The sequence below is a fragment of the Mytilus edulis genome, chromosome 6, assembly GCF_963676685.1.
Source record: "Mytilus edulis chromosome 6, xbMytEdul2.2, whole genome shotgun sequence".
NCBI classification, from domain to species: Eukaryota; Metazoa; Mollusca; class Bivalvia; order Mytilida; family Mytilidae; genus Mytilus; species Mytilus edulis.
Window position 1 is genome coordinate 80628231 of NC_092349.1, and position 13020 is coordinate 80641250.

Consider the following 13020-nt stretch of genomic DNA (forward strand, 5'->3'; position numbering starts at 1 on the left):
GAAAAATAAGAAAAATAATTTTTAAAATTCTGCTCTATCTTTGAAATTATACATGTATTACTTAATACCAAAACATTTTGTATTGTAGTAACTACTGTATCTTGTCATGGTAGGTTTATTTATTGTTACTTTTTCATGAGTGGGGAGTTCTTTTTATGACTGTGTGACTACAGCCTCAGACATATTTTAAGAAGGATGAGGCTATCTGTATCAAACTTTCCTTACATTCAGATGAAGATCATTAACCAAATGTGTAGGACAAATTGACTGTCTTTATTTGTAAATGATATTAATATATTGTAAATTCATAATTTTCTGTAATGTCTGTATTATTGTGAAACTTTAACATATCTGCTTTGATAGCATAAGGCAGCATAATAATAATCAGGAAAAATACAATAGATCTTTCCACAGAAGAGGGAAAAGACCTAAACAAAAATATGGTTTTGATTTTAAAAGAAATAAAATGTACAGCTTCTCAGATTACGTATAAACAAAAGAAAAAGTTGTATCTAAATTTCTAATTTAGAAGTGGTTTAAAGCATTCACTACCATGTACTGAAGAAAGACTTGCACCAATTTACATTACAAATAAACAAGCAATTGACAGTTCTAACTTGAAAAGCAGCAGTTAGTTATGGAAAACAAGATAAGTCATGAATAAAAACTTATTATCATCTCAATAGTTCTTTATTTTACATAAGTCTCAGATTTATACGATTTTCAGACCTGAAATTACAAAATATTTTCCCCACATTTTCTAGGTTTACGGTAGTATGTCGTTGTTGTTAAAGATACATATGATGAATATATTTTAATGAAAAATTTAAAAAACAAGAGGCTCTCAAGAGCCTGAATCGCTCACCTGAATTTTTTTGGTTTAATCTCTCATCAATGATTATTTTGGCTTTTCAATTTATTTAAATGTTCTTTGAATCGTCCTATTTTCTTCAAAAGCAAAAAAAAATCATTTTCTCCTATGTTCTATTTTAGCCATAGGAGCTATGTTTCTTGACATACAAGGAAATGAAATATAAAATTTATACTAGATACTCTGAAACTCTGAAACTCATTTAGCCTAAGTTTGGCTGAAATTGATACAGGAGTTTCATAAGAGAAGATTTTTTAAAGTAAGTCAACATGATGAACAAATTGTAAAAAATTCTTTAAAGGGCAATAACTCCTAAAGAGGTCAATTGACAATTTTGGTCAAATTGACTTATTTGTAGATCTTACTTTGCTGATCTTTTTTGCTGTTTACAGTTTATCTTTATCTATAATAATATTCAAGATAATGACCAAAAACTGCAAAATTTCCTTAAAATTACCAATTAAGTGGCAGCAACCCAACAATTGGATGTTTGATTCATCTGAAAATTTCAGGGCTGATAGATATTGACCTAATGAACATTTTTACTCCATGTCAGATTTGCTCTTAATGCTTTCGTTTTTGAGATATAAGCCAAAAACTGCATTTGACCCCTATGTTCTATTTTAAGTAACGGCGGCCATGTTTTTTGACGGATCAAAAATCAAAGCACACACTTTGTGCAGGATAATCTAAGGAACAACCATGCTAAGTTTTAACCAAATCCATTTAGTAGTTTCAGAGGAGAAGATTTTTTAAAGTTAGCAAATATGATGAACAAATTGTGAAAAATTGTCATTAAAGGACAATAACCCCTTAAGGGGTCAATTGACAATTTTGGTCATATTAACTTATTTGTAGATCTTACTTTGCTGATCTTTTTTGCTGTTTACAGTTTATCTTTATCTATAATAATATTCAAGATAATGACCAAAAACTGCAAAATTTCCTTAAAATTACCAATTAAGTGGCAGCAACCCAACAATGGTTTGTTTGATTCATCTGAAAATTTCAGGGCTGATAGATCTTGACCTAATGAACATTTTTACCCCATGTCAGATTTGCTCTAAATGCTTTCGTTTTTGAGATATAAGCCAAAAACTGCATTTGACCCCTATGTTCTATTTTAAGTAACGGCGGCCATGTTTTTTGACAGATCAAAAATCGAAGCGCACATTTTGTGCAGGATATACTAAGGAACAATCATGTAAAGTTTCATTCAAATCCATTCAGTAGTTTCAGAGGAGAAGATGTTTGAAAAATTGTTAACGACGACAGACGACGACGACGACGTCGATGACGACGACGACGGACGCCAAGTGATGAGAAAAGCTCACATGGCCTTTTAGGCCAGGTGAGCTAAAAACCTAGTATATCACTGATAGGTTAAGACAACCCCAAGACTCAAGCAAATTCTAAGGAGACAAAATTAAGGTTATTAAAATTGATGAGGACAAATAAAATTGTTAATTATGTTTTGAGATGTAGAATTGCAACAACATTTTCTTATTAACAAATAACCAATAGCTGAAAAAAACCCCATAAAAAACCTCAAAACACAGGGATACAATTAGTGCATCAACATGATTCCATTACTCAAAAATTTAAACCAAACCAGGATAAAAACAATAATATATATATTTAAAACGCATAACAACCCCAGTATATAATGTGCATGCAGCAATGTTCTAACCATAAATATCAACTAAAGGAAACCTATACAATTTGCCCATAAAAAATACCTGGAATTTATCAAACATATATCCCAAATACTGAAATATTACAAGATAGTATGTATCAATCAAATACCCAATTCTGGAATATCACAAAGTAAGAAACAAAATGTCTTATTGTCTAATGAATTCAAATGTTTAAGATGAGATTTGCATGCAATCTAAACAAGACTATAAAGATCTTAGTAAATAAAATAATTCTATGGATTTTTATGCAAATAAAATAATTCTATGATTTTTTATGCAAATTACATAGTTCTAAGCATTTTTATGTAAATAAAAAAATGCTATGCATTTTATGCAAAAAACAAAATTCAAGCACTTTTATGCAAATGAAATAATTTCAAGCATTTTAATGCAAATAAAATAACTAAGCATTTTTATGCAAAATAAATCATTAATTTAACATGGCTTTTGGCATTCAGAATACAAATCTAAGGCAAGAATATTATACAAGTTTTGTTCCTTGTTAATGCTATGTAGGTTCTATAAAACTAAAATAAGGATTCAAACAAAAACAGATATCACACACAGGTTAGATGAATTGCTAACTGTTGTAAATAGAAAGCTTTAGATGTCATTGAAAAACTTACTTAACATCACTCAACTGTGATAACAAAAATATAAATTATACGGTTGTAAAAATAATTAAATTCTACATGATTAATTTGGAAATCAACTAATGTCTAACTCCCCATGTAAAGTCAGCCTTGGTGATATGGCTCTTCTATTATGTCCCTTTTGATCATATAGCTACACATGTATTAAAGTGATATTTTTGACAATCCATAAATGCATTAAGGACCACAAACATGAAATTTGCATCCTGCTATATAATAACCTATAAACTATATTTTTTATTTTGACTTCGTTCTGAAAGTAACTTGTAGAAGTTATACAGGTTCCATTGGTTGAGTGGTAAAATATATCTTTTATAAATTTTGAAATTCAAGATCTCCGTGAAACAAATTCTACCAAATTCTTAAACTATATACTAGAGTTTAACTTAAAGTTTATAAACATGAGTTTATGAGTGCTATTTTGATATGAATCGCATACTATAACATGTATTTTGATTATTATAACTATGTATGTGTCATGTGACTTACTAGATTCTTCTAAATTAGATAAGCGAGGACTAGTGACTTCATGTGAACTTGTGGACGATAATGACGTTGTTCGTGGTGATTGATAGGATTTCTGTGGAGTTAAGTGGAGATCGGTCAAATCTAATCCATCATCTGAGTCTGCATCACTGAAAATTAACAGTAAATTTTAACTTTAAAATAAATTGGCTGTTGTTGAGTAAGTTGAAACTGCTGCTGCTCCTTTTTACTATATGAATTTGTACCACTGAAACTGAGCTACTGTGAATTAATTCATTTTCCTGGATACCAATTTGCATGATTTGTAATTTCGAGAATATTTGATCTTCATATTGTCAAATATAAAATAGAAAATGGGGTATGATTGCCAATAAGACAACTCTCGACAAGAGACCAAATGACACAGAAATGAACAGCTATAGGTCACCATACGATCTTCAATTATGAGTAAAGCCTGTACCTCATAGTGTGCTATAAGATGCCCCAAATTCACAACTGTAAAACAATTCAAACATGATTAAATTTCTGTTCCTAATAAATATTCCTTTTTTTGTTTGAAACATCTTGTCGTAAAACATGAAATATTTAATACTAGATGTTAAGCCAACAATAATCAATCATTTTTTTTCCATCACAATAACTTGCCAAAAAGAATCCTCAATGAGACTAACTCGGCATTCTAATTCTAAAGTAAGGTCAAGCTCTGAATAAGTTAGATTGATTAATTGATAGTTGGTCCCTTTCTATAGCTATATCATTGAGACCAATTACTAATTGATTGAGAAAGTTGGTAGTACCAGGAGAGAACAACAACCTTCCTCTAGATAAAAAAAAAGCCGAATGATAATGAAAATGATAAGAGCTCCCCCTACAATATTAATTAGGAACATGATCAAAAGAAAACAAACCACCTCGCAAAATTGATTTTCTTTCTCCTATTCCTTGCTTATTGTTCTCTAAAGTCTGCACCCATGTCTGCCTTGTTCAATTTTGGAAAATAAAACCGTGAACTATATAGGCCTTTATTCGGTATTTTTTCCTTTTAAAATATATTCCTTTTGTAAATCTCTGACAAAAAGGTTGGACATTAGTCAAACAGATAAACATCACACTTTCAAAACAGTATCAGATAGATATCATGCGACCAGAAACAGTTCCACATTCAGAACACAAAATGCACAGTCACATAAAATGCATCCACAACGTGTAATATTTGCATAATCAAACATTCTTTGTGAGGAATAAATAATGCTAGGACAAATAGGTGAATTTGGAATTAGATAAAACACAACATCATTCCATAATGGTCAATAGAATTTCAACAGGGAAAACATCATAATGCAGATTTATAAAATTCTGAGCTAAATTCCCTTTTTAAGTCCATATATTTAAAATATATTCATTAGTGACTTATAGTAAGCTTTTTAAAAAATCTTACAATCTACTTTTGAAATATTTGTGGAAAGATGTATTTTTTTGCCATATTGCCTTCTTCTATAAGACTTATAAAGAGGGGAGATAATTTGAAATCCTACATACCTGTCAGATAATAAGCTATCACCACTATCTATATCTTCTTGTAATGCTGCCTGGAGATCAGAAATATGTTTAAAAGGTAGGTAACCAAGTTCCTACATACCTGTCAGATAATAAACTAATGTCACTATCTATATCTTCTTGTAATGCTGCCTGGAGATCAGAAATATGTTTAAAAGGTAGGTAACCAAGTTCCTACATACCTGTCAGATAACAAGCTATCTTCACTATCTATATCTTCTTGTAATGCTGCCTGGATATCAGAAATATGTTTAAAAGGCAGGTAACCCAGTTCCTACATACCTGTCAGATAACAGGCTATCGTCACCATCTTTATCTTCTTGTAATGCTGCCTTGAGATTAGAAATACGTTTAAAGAGGAGGTAACCCAGTTCCTACATACCTGTCAGATAATAAACTATCATCACTATCTATATCTTCTTGTAATGCTGCCTGGAGATCAGAAATACGTTTAAACGCTAACTTGAGGTCCGAATGATTTTGTTGGTAATCTGTTTCTAATTCTACTATTTTAGTTTCCTGAAATGTTAAAAATATAACAAATGATTTAATATAAATAACAAGCATTCTGTGAGTATTGCATGGCAATACATAGTCCAGTGCTGAATGAAAATACATTATAATGAAACGAAATTCTTACTTGATCTATAACATGTCATGGTGTAAACTACATAAAATAAACTAACCTACCACTAAATTTTTCAAACAATGTCTTACAAATCTTGATAGAATGCACCATTTTGTACATGCCTGCATTACTATTTTGTTTTTTGGTTAAGTACGTACTAATTCAGTATTTTTGTGACTATATTTAAGTTTAAGTACTTACTAATTCTGTATTTTCACCACCATATTCTAACTGTTATGTTTTTTGGTTAAATACTTTCTAATTCAATTTTTTTTAGGACTATATTCTGGTACATGTACTTACTAATTCAGTATTTTTATGACTACATTCTAATTCTTTCTTTTGTACATCTGAAAATTCTTCTCTCAATTCACGTAACTGTCTTTGTGAACGTTTAAGATTTTCTTCCGCTTGAGTTTTAGAAAATTTCATAGAATCTCTTTCCTCACTTAATTTATCTACTTGCTCTTTTATTCTGTTAAGGGTAACCTGAAATAAGCAATGTTCACATTCAAAACTTATTTGTAACCTAATAAGGCTATTTCTAAACTAAATGGGGAATGTGTTCATAGGGACATAGATGATGCCACTGCTAACTCAAAATTCAGCAATTTTTCCATTTATAAAGGGGCATAACTCTGATTCAGTTAAAGTGACCCCACTAAAATTCAAATTTGATCTGTGTTATGTGGTAATAATCATTGTGTATAGGTTTCATTACATTTGGTTAAGGCAAACTGAAGTCAGAGAACAGAAACTAAAATTTTTATAGTTTAGCATTATTTCCACTTATAACGGGGCATTACTATAGAGCTGTAATAGTGAAGCCACCAAACTTGATCTGTGTTATGAGGTAATAAGCATTGTTATTAAGTTTCATAACATTTGGTAGAGGCAAACTTAAGTTAGAGAATGGAAACCAACTTTAGGATGTATGTTTGCACAGACGGATAAGGGTAAAACTTAATGCTCCCTCTGCTACGATGGGGGCATAAAAAAAACTTTGCATCACTCAAAATGCCAGTACATATACAAAATTCCTAATGGGTACCTCAAAACTATTTTGACATATATGAAATATTGCTACAATAATTGTACAACTTACCTCTATACGATGTTTAGAGGTTGTTTCTAATTCAAGTTTATTTTCTAACTCCCTAATTCTACCCTCTAATCGTAATTTCACGGTCTTTTCAATATAATTTTCTTCTAAGTCTTTTAATCTGGTTTGTAAAAGATCAACCTGCAATGATTTATATATAATTATAGTAACAGAAAAACTCTTCAAAGTTATAAGCTGAGATAAATCAAGAATACTATAATATAATGACACAGGTAAATCTTGCCAACAAGCAAATCTAAATAAAAAGAAACTTTCACCATCTCAGGTGTATCAAGGTTGGTTTCATTCTGTTCAGTTGTTTGCAAAAAGTCAATCAAAATGTGAAGAATTAACAGAAGGGTGATATATTGGTGTTTGGTGAGCGTTTAAATGTTTTTGTTGTTGTCAAGTTGAAACAAGGTGGCCATTTTGGTTTTGCTGGATTGGTTGGGTTCACATGGACTTAGATAAAATAGATATGCAGACATAATTGTAATTAAATTATCTCCCTTTGTCCATAATAAGATTTATGAACAATGCACTACTTCCTTAAAATTTAGAATTGTTCAATAGTGTTTTTTTGCTCTTAAAATATATAGACATACATGGCCATCCTTCTATATAAGACCTACCTCTGATCTGTATTTATCTTTTTCATTTGTAAGTTCTTCTATCTGTTTGAGATTATCTGCCATGGTAATCTGGTCTACAGATTGCTGAAAATATACATCAACACAAGGTTAAGTGTGTTATCTTGTTTTATCATTTTTTTCTTCCTTCTATAGAGAAATGATCTTATGTCAGTTGAAGCATTATATTTAATGAGAAAGGTTCACACAAAAAATTGGTTAAATTGATTGTGATTAAGTAACAAGACATAGATCAGGTCTAATCCTGCCATACTCAGTTAGATTGATTGAAAGGAGTAAGTTCAGTAAGGGCCTTATTTGGCACCGATTATAAAATTAAATGTTTCAAGATAAAATATGTTTCAAGTTGCCAAAAAGACATGTGAGAAAGTAAAATAGAACTATTTGTGTTAAAGTTTTATTCTAAAGCATTTATTACTACATCCAATAGGTAATAGGTAAAAATAAGAGATTAACAAATTTGCCGGATTTCAACCAAATTAAGGACCAGGAAACATAGAGTGCAGGCGTCGACAAACTAAATATTCAACTTAAACATGTACAATGTCTTTAAAAAAATCATGTTCAAAGATCTTTCTTGTTGACGTTTGCTCTCTGTTTCCTGTCCAATAATCAATGTAAAATTTACAAATTTTCATTGATTTTTCAGGGAAAATGAAAATGAGTACTGTTTGTGACGTCATCAATAGAACGCAGGAACGTAGATTTTCAACAAAAAGGCTTATTAATTTCCTATCTAGTCAATGTATTAGCTATGATTCCTTGTGATATTGGTCACAAAATCCTAATTTGAAATTTGAGGTAAAAAAGAGGGCCTTATCGAACCGAACCTACTCCTTTAAAACGTTTGACAAAAACAAGAAGCTGAGCAATTACAAAAACCTTCCTTCATGGTTTGCAAAGAAGGTAGTTAATCTGTTTAAAGATCGAATACTGTAAAAATCAACTTATTTTGGCGGATTCTATATTTCACATTAAGCTCTTACTAGCCCAATACATGATTTTCAAATTTGCTTGATGTAGTTAAATAATGGATGATCCAAGTTTTACATATTTGGGATGATTTATATTCTCATAATTTTTCTAATCGCAACAAGTAGTTGTAACAAATAAATTGCTCATGAAAATTACAGTATAAACCTACAAAGATTCAAGATTGATTGTGTCTTGATTAAAATGTCCAAACAAAGGTGAAAAGGTGGTAAATAAAATTACAATGAACAGTATATACCTGTTGTACTACAGCTTTGTATTTCCTCATCACATCATTTAAGTCTTCCTCATTCTCCTCCACTTGACTCTGTAATTCTGCCTTCTCTCTCATTAATCCTAAACTCTTACTTTCAGCCTGAAAATGAAAATAAAATTTTGTAATTGAAAGTTTTCTATGTGATTATTGATAACTTTCCTAAACTACCTTGAGCATTACAAGTTATTCTTTTATAGCCTGCCTAGGACATGGGCATGGTGTCTAACACCTACTCCTGTGTATTTATCTTAACAATCTAATATCCTTTGTAACAAGAAATATAGAAAACTGAAACTGGGAATTTAAGGGTAGCAAACCCACAACTATCACAATATTTTTCACATCTAGAAATAACTAAAACAACATGAGTGTTAAGTCATTAGAACCTGTTCTCATTTAAAATAAGAGGCAAAACCTATAATTTTTTATAAGCATAAATCTTTTTCCTTTGGTGATCTGGTATCTAAAAATGTCGCCACTATACCCATAAATCAGTCCTTTTACAACAACAAAAAAGAAGAAAAAAGAAAACATTAATATAGAGACCCCCTTAAGTAGTTACCTCTGTTTTAGCTTTAGAGATGTCATCCAGTTGTTGTTGAAGGTCTTCAATCTCTAGTTCCATTGATTTCTTGGCTTTAACAGCAGCAGAACAAGCAAATTCCTTGTCATCTAACTGTAATGAAATTGTCAACATTTCATCATAATTTTATACATTCAGATAATGATATATTTTTCGTATGGATGAATTTCAATGCTTTTACATCTAGTTTATTCAGGAAGAAATAATATTTTTGAAATTAAGAAATCATTCCTTCATGTTATGCTCTATGCTTATTTTAACATGGGTAGGCTTTTATTTGTCAGTATTTTACACTAAGTGGTAGTGAGGTATAAAATATAGTTGAACAATGCATAGAACATGACATGAAGGAAGTATTCCAGTTCTAATAGGACAAATACAGTATTTTGAAGGTCAAAGCGTACGAAAACACTTTAAAAATGTTTGGCTATTCTCGTTTTTTTCCCCTGTGTAGTCTTAACATTACATTATCATATTTAATAAGTTTACAAACTAAAAGCAGGGTAAATATATGTTGTATGATCAACAATATATAATAAAAGTTTGAGTAAGCTGCTAAAAAGAATATATTTTATTAGAATAACAATGAAAATAACAAGAATATAAACAGTAAGTTTGTGCATGTCTCAAAAATATTTTTTGTTAATTAAAGCATGACTTTCTTCACAAAGTATAATAAGGACTTCATATTAGGATATTTTACATATCATTTCAATTTATCTAATCAAGTCTTAATTCGGAAAAAAAGATATGTAAAAATATTAATTTCAAAACATGGCTATGAGACATTTGAACTATTGTAATTAAGTCTATGGCTAATACACTGTCTGTTGGTCTTGAAAAGAAAATGTAAAAAACTTACAGTATTTCTAAGTTGTCGTATTGTAGCTTTCATTCCTTCTGCTCCTGTCTGTTTCTGTATCACTATCTCAGCATCCTTTAGTAAAGCTTTGGTTTTCCTTAGATCTCTTCTTATTCTCTTTTCACTTTCTGTATCAAAAAATTGTGTATTATAGTGAACAATCCTTGTTTCAGCAAAACAAGTTATATTTGTTATGACATATATATGATAAAAATAAATTTCACAAGTTCACAAGTCCATTCATAAATTCTTACAGTTTTCAAATTGAATTCACTTTAAATTATAGATGACGATGAACTGTTGTTTGAAGTCCAGCAGCAAAAAAAAAGCATTTCATTACCATGATTACTAGGTATTATTTGAAAACTTTTCTTTTTTAAATTGTATATTAAATTATCAAATCATCATAATAAATTTCTAATACTGTAAACCAACTTATTTTCGTGACTTTCGTGAGAAGAAAAATAACGCGAATATAAATCGTTGCAAATGTGTAAAACTCCGATCATGTCTTATTAAATTTCACCAAGTAAATAAGAAAATCGCAAAATTAAAAAGCCGTGAAGTAATTTAAAAAGAGTAAAACGCGAAATAAAGTATTCGCGAAAAATAGTTGGTTTACAGTATTTCATGGGTTATTTTCTACTCTTCAACGAATTTGTGAATCTCCTACCTTCTGTTACAGAGTTACATCCCCTTACCTCTATCTCTATTGTTGGTTACTGCTCCTGCCTTCTGTTACAGAGTTACATCCCCTTACCTCTATCTCTATTGTTGGTTACTGCTCCTGCCTTCTGTTACAGAGTTACATCCCCTTACCTCTATCTCTATTGTTGGTTACTGCTCCTGCCTTCTGTTACAGAGTTACATCCCCTTACCTCTATCTCTATTGTTGACAGAGTTACATCCCCTTACCTCTATCTCTATTGTTGACAGAGTTACATCCCCTTACCTCTATCTCTATTGTTGGTTACTGCTCCTGCCTTCTGTTACAGAGTTACATCCGCTTACCTCTATCTCAATTGTTGACAGAGTTACATCCCCTTACCTCTATCTCTATTGTTGGTTACTGCTCCTGCCTTCTGTTACAGAGTTACATCCCCTTACCTCTATCTCTATTGTTGACAGAGTTACATCCCCTTACCTCTATCTCTATTGTTGACAGAGTTACATCCCCTTACCTCTATCTCTATTGTTGGTTACTGCTCCTGCCTTCTGTTACAGAGTTACATCCCCTTACCTCTATCTCTATTGTTGGTTACTGCTCCTGCCTTCTGTTACAGAGTTACATCCCCTTACCTCTATCTCTATTGTTGGTTACTGCTCCTGCCTTCTGTTACAGAGTTACATCCCCTTACCTCTATCTCTATTGTTGACAGAGTTACATCCCCTTACCTCTATCTCTATTGTTGGTTACTGCTCCTGCCTTCTGTTACAGAGTTACATCCCCTTACCTCTATCTCTATTGTTGGTTACTGCTCTGCCTTCTGTTACAGAGTTACATCCCCTTACCTCTATCTCTATTGTTGGTTACTGCTCCTGCCTTCTGTTACAGAGTTACATCCCCTTACCTCTATCTCTATTGTTGACAGAGTTACATCCCCTTACCTCTATCTCTATTGTTGGTTACTGCTCCTGCCTTCTGTTACAGAGTTACATCCCCTTACCTCTATCTCTATTGTTGGTTACTGCTCCTGCCTTCTGTTACAGAGTTACATCCCCTTACCTCTATCTCTATTGTTGGTTACTGCTCCTGCCTTCTGTTACAGAGTTACATCCCCTTACCTCTATCTCTATTGTTGACAGAGTTACATCCCCTTACCTCTATCTCTATTGTTGGTTACTGCTCCTGCCTTCTGTTACAGAGTTACATCCCCTTACCTCTATCTCTATTGTTGACAGAGTTACATCCCCTTACCTCTATCTCAATTGTTGACAGAGTTACATCCCCTTACCTCTATCTCTATTGTTGGTTACTGCTCCTGCCTTCTGTTACAGAGTTACATCCCCTTACCTCTATCTCTATTGTTGACAGAGTTACATCCCCTTACCTCTATCTCTATTGTTGACAGAGTTACATCCCCTTACCTCTATCTCTATTGTTGACAGAGTTACATCCCCTTACCTCTATCTCTATTGTTACAGAGTTACATCCCCTTACCTCTATCTCTATTGTTGGTTACTGCTCCTAGCTCCTGTATCTGTCTCTCCAGTTCTTTCTTCTCTTGCATTAATTTCTTCTTTTCATCATATTCCTCTTCCAATTGACTTTCGTAATGTTTTACCTACCAAAATACAGATAATCATAAAATATGACCTCTTCAAGATGAAAACATGATATTTAAAATCTATAAGATGTGCTTATCTGAGATATTTGACATGGAAAAAATCAAACTTAATATTTGAGTTCAATTCAAACAGTAGATTAACAACACATTAAAAGTGTTTTAAAATTTGTTTACCAAAGGAAAGTTATATAAAGAACATTATTTTCCTGGCTGAAATGAAAGTGGGTAATCCTGAATTGTATATTTACCTTTTTCTGAGTGGCATATCTCATTTCTTCCATCTCTTCCTCTTTCTCCTCCAATTCCTTCTGATGTTGTTGTCTCGTTCTTTCATAATTCATTTCTAGTCGAATCTTAGTCTAGATATAAAACATTCACAGATGAATGCTGACTT

The 13020-nt window shown here is 31.7% G+C and overlaps 1 protein-coding gene across 22 annotated transcripts in view; it reads right to left on the reverse strand.

Annotated features, from left to right (window-relative positions):
• The window catches only part of LOC139528622 (unconventional myosin-XVIIIa-like), a 78983-nt gene that overhangs the window by 3149 nt on the left and 62814 nt on the right, over positions 1 to 13020 (reverse strand). For 19 of the 22 annotated variants that reach the window (XM_071324679.1, XM_071324676.1, XM_071324675.1 and 16 more), the window contains 11 exons: positions 12875 to 12985; positions 12500 to 12623; positions 10339 to 10466; positions 9456 to 9569; positions 8876 to 8992; positions 7627 to 7710; positions 6998 to 7135; positions 6196 to 6381; positions 5647 to 5783; positions 3711 to 3856; positions 2611 to 2640 (listed from right to left, as the gene is read on the reverse strand). In XM_071324679.1, the coding sequence (XP_071180780.1) occupies positions 2621 to 2640; positions 3711 to 3856; positions 5647 to 5783; positions 6196 to 6381; positions 6998 to 7135; positions 7627 to 7710; positions 8876 to 8992; positions 9456 to 9569; positions 10339 to 10466; positions 12500 to 12623; positions 12875 to 12985 (1305 nt within the window). In that variant the 3' untranslated portion in view covers positions 2611 to 2620. Of the gene's footprint in view, positions 1 to 2610; positions 2641 to 3194; positions 3209 to 3710; positions 3857 to 5646; positions 5784 to 6195; positions 6382 to 6997; positions 7136 to 7626; positions 7711 to 8875; positions 8993 to 9455; positions 9570 to 10338; positions 10467 to 12499; positions 12624 to 12874; positions 12986 to 13020 lie in introns of all 22 variants that reach the window. The other 3 variants (XM_071324671.1, XM_071324670.1, XM_071324678.1) reach the window with 3 other exon arrangements.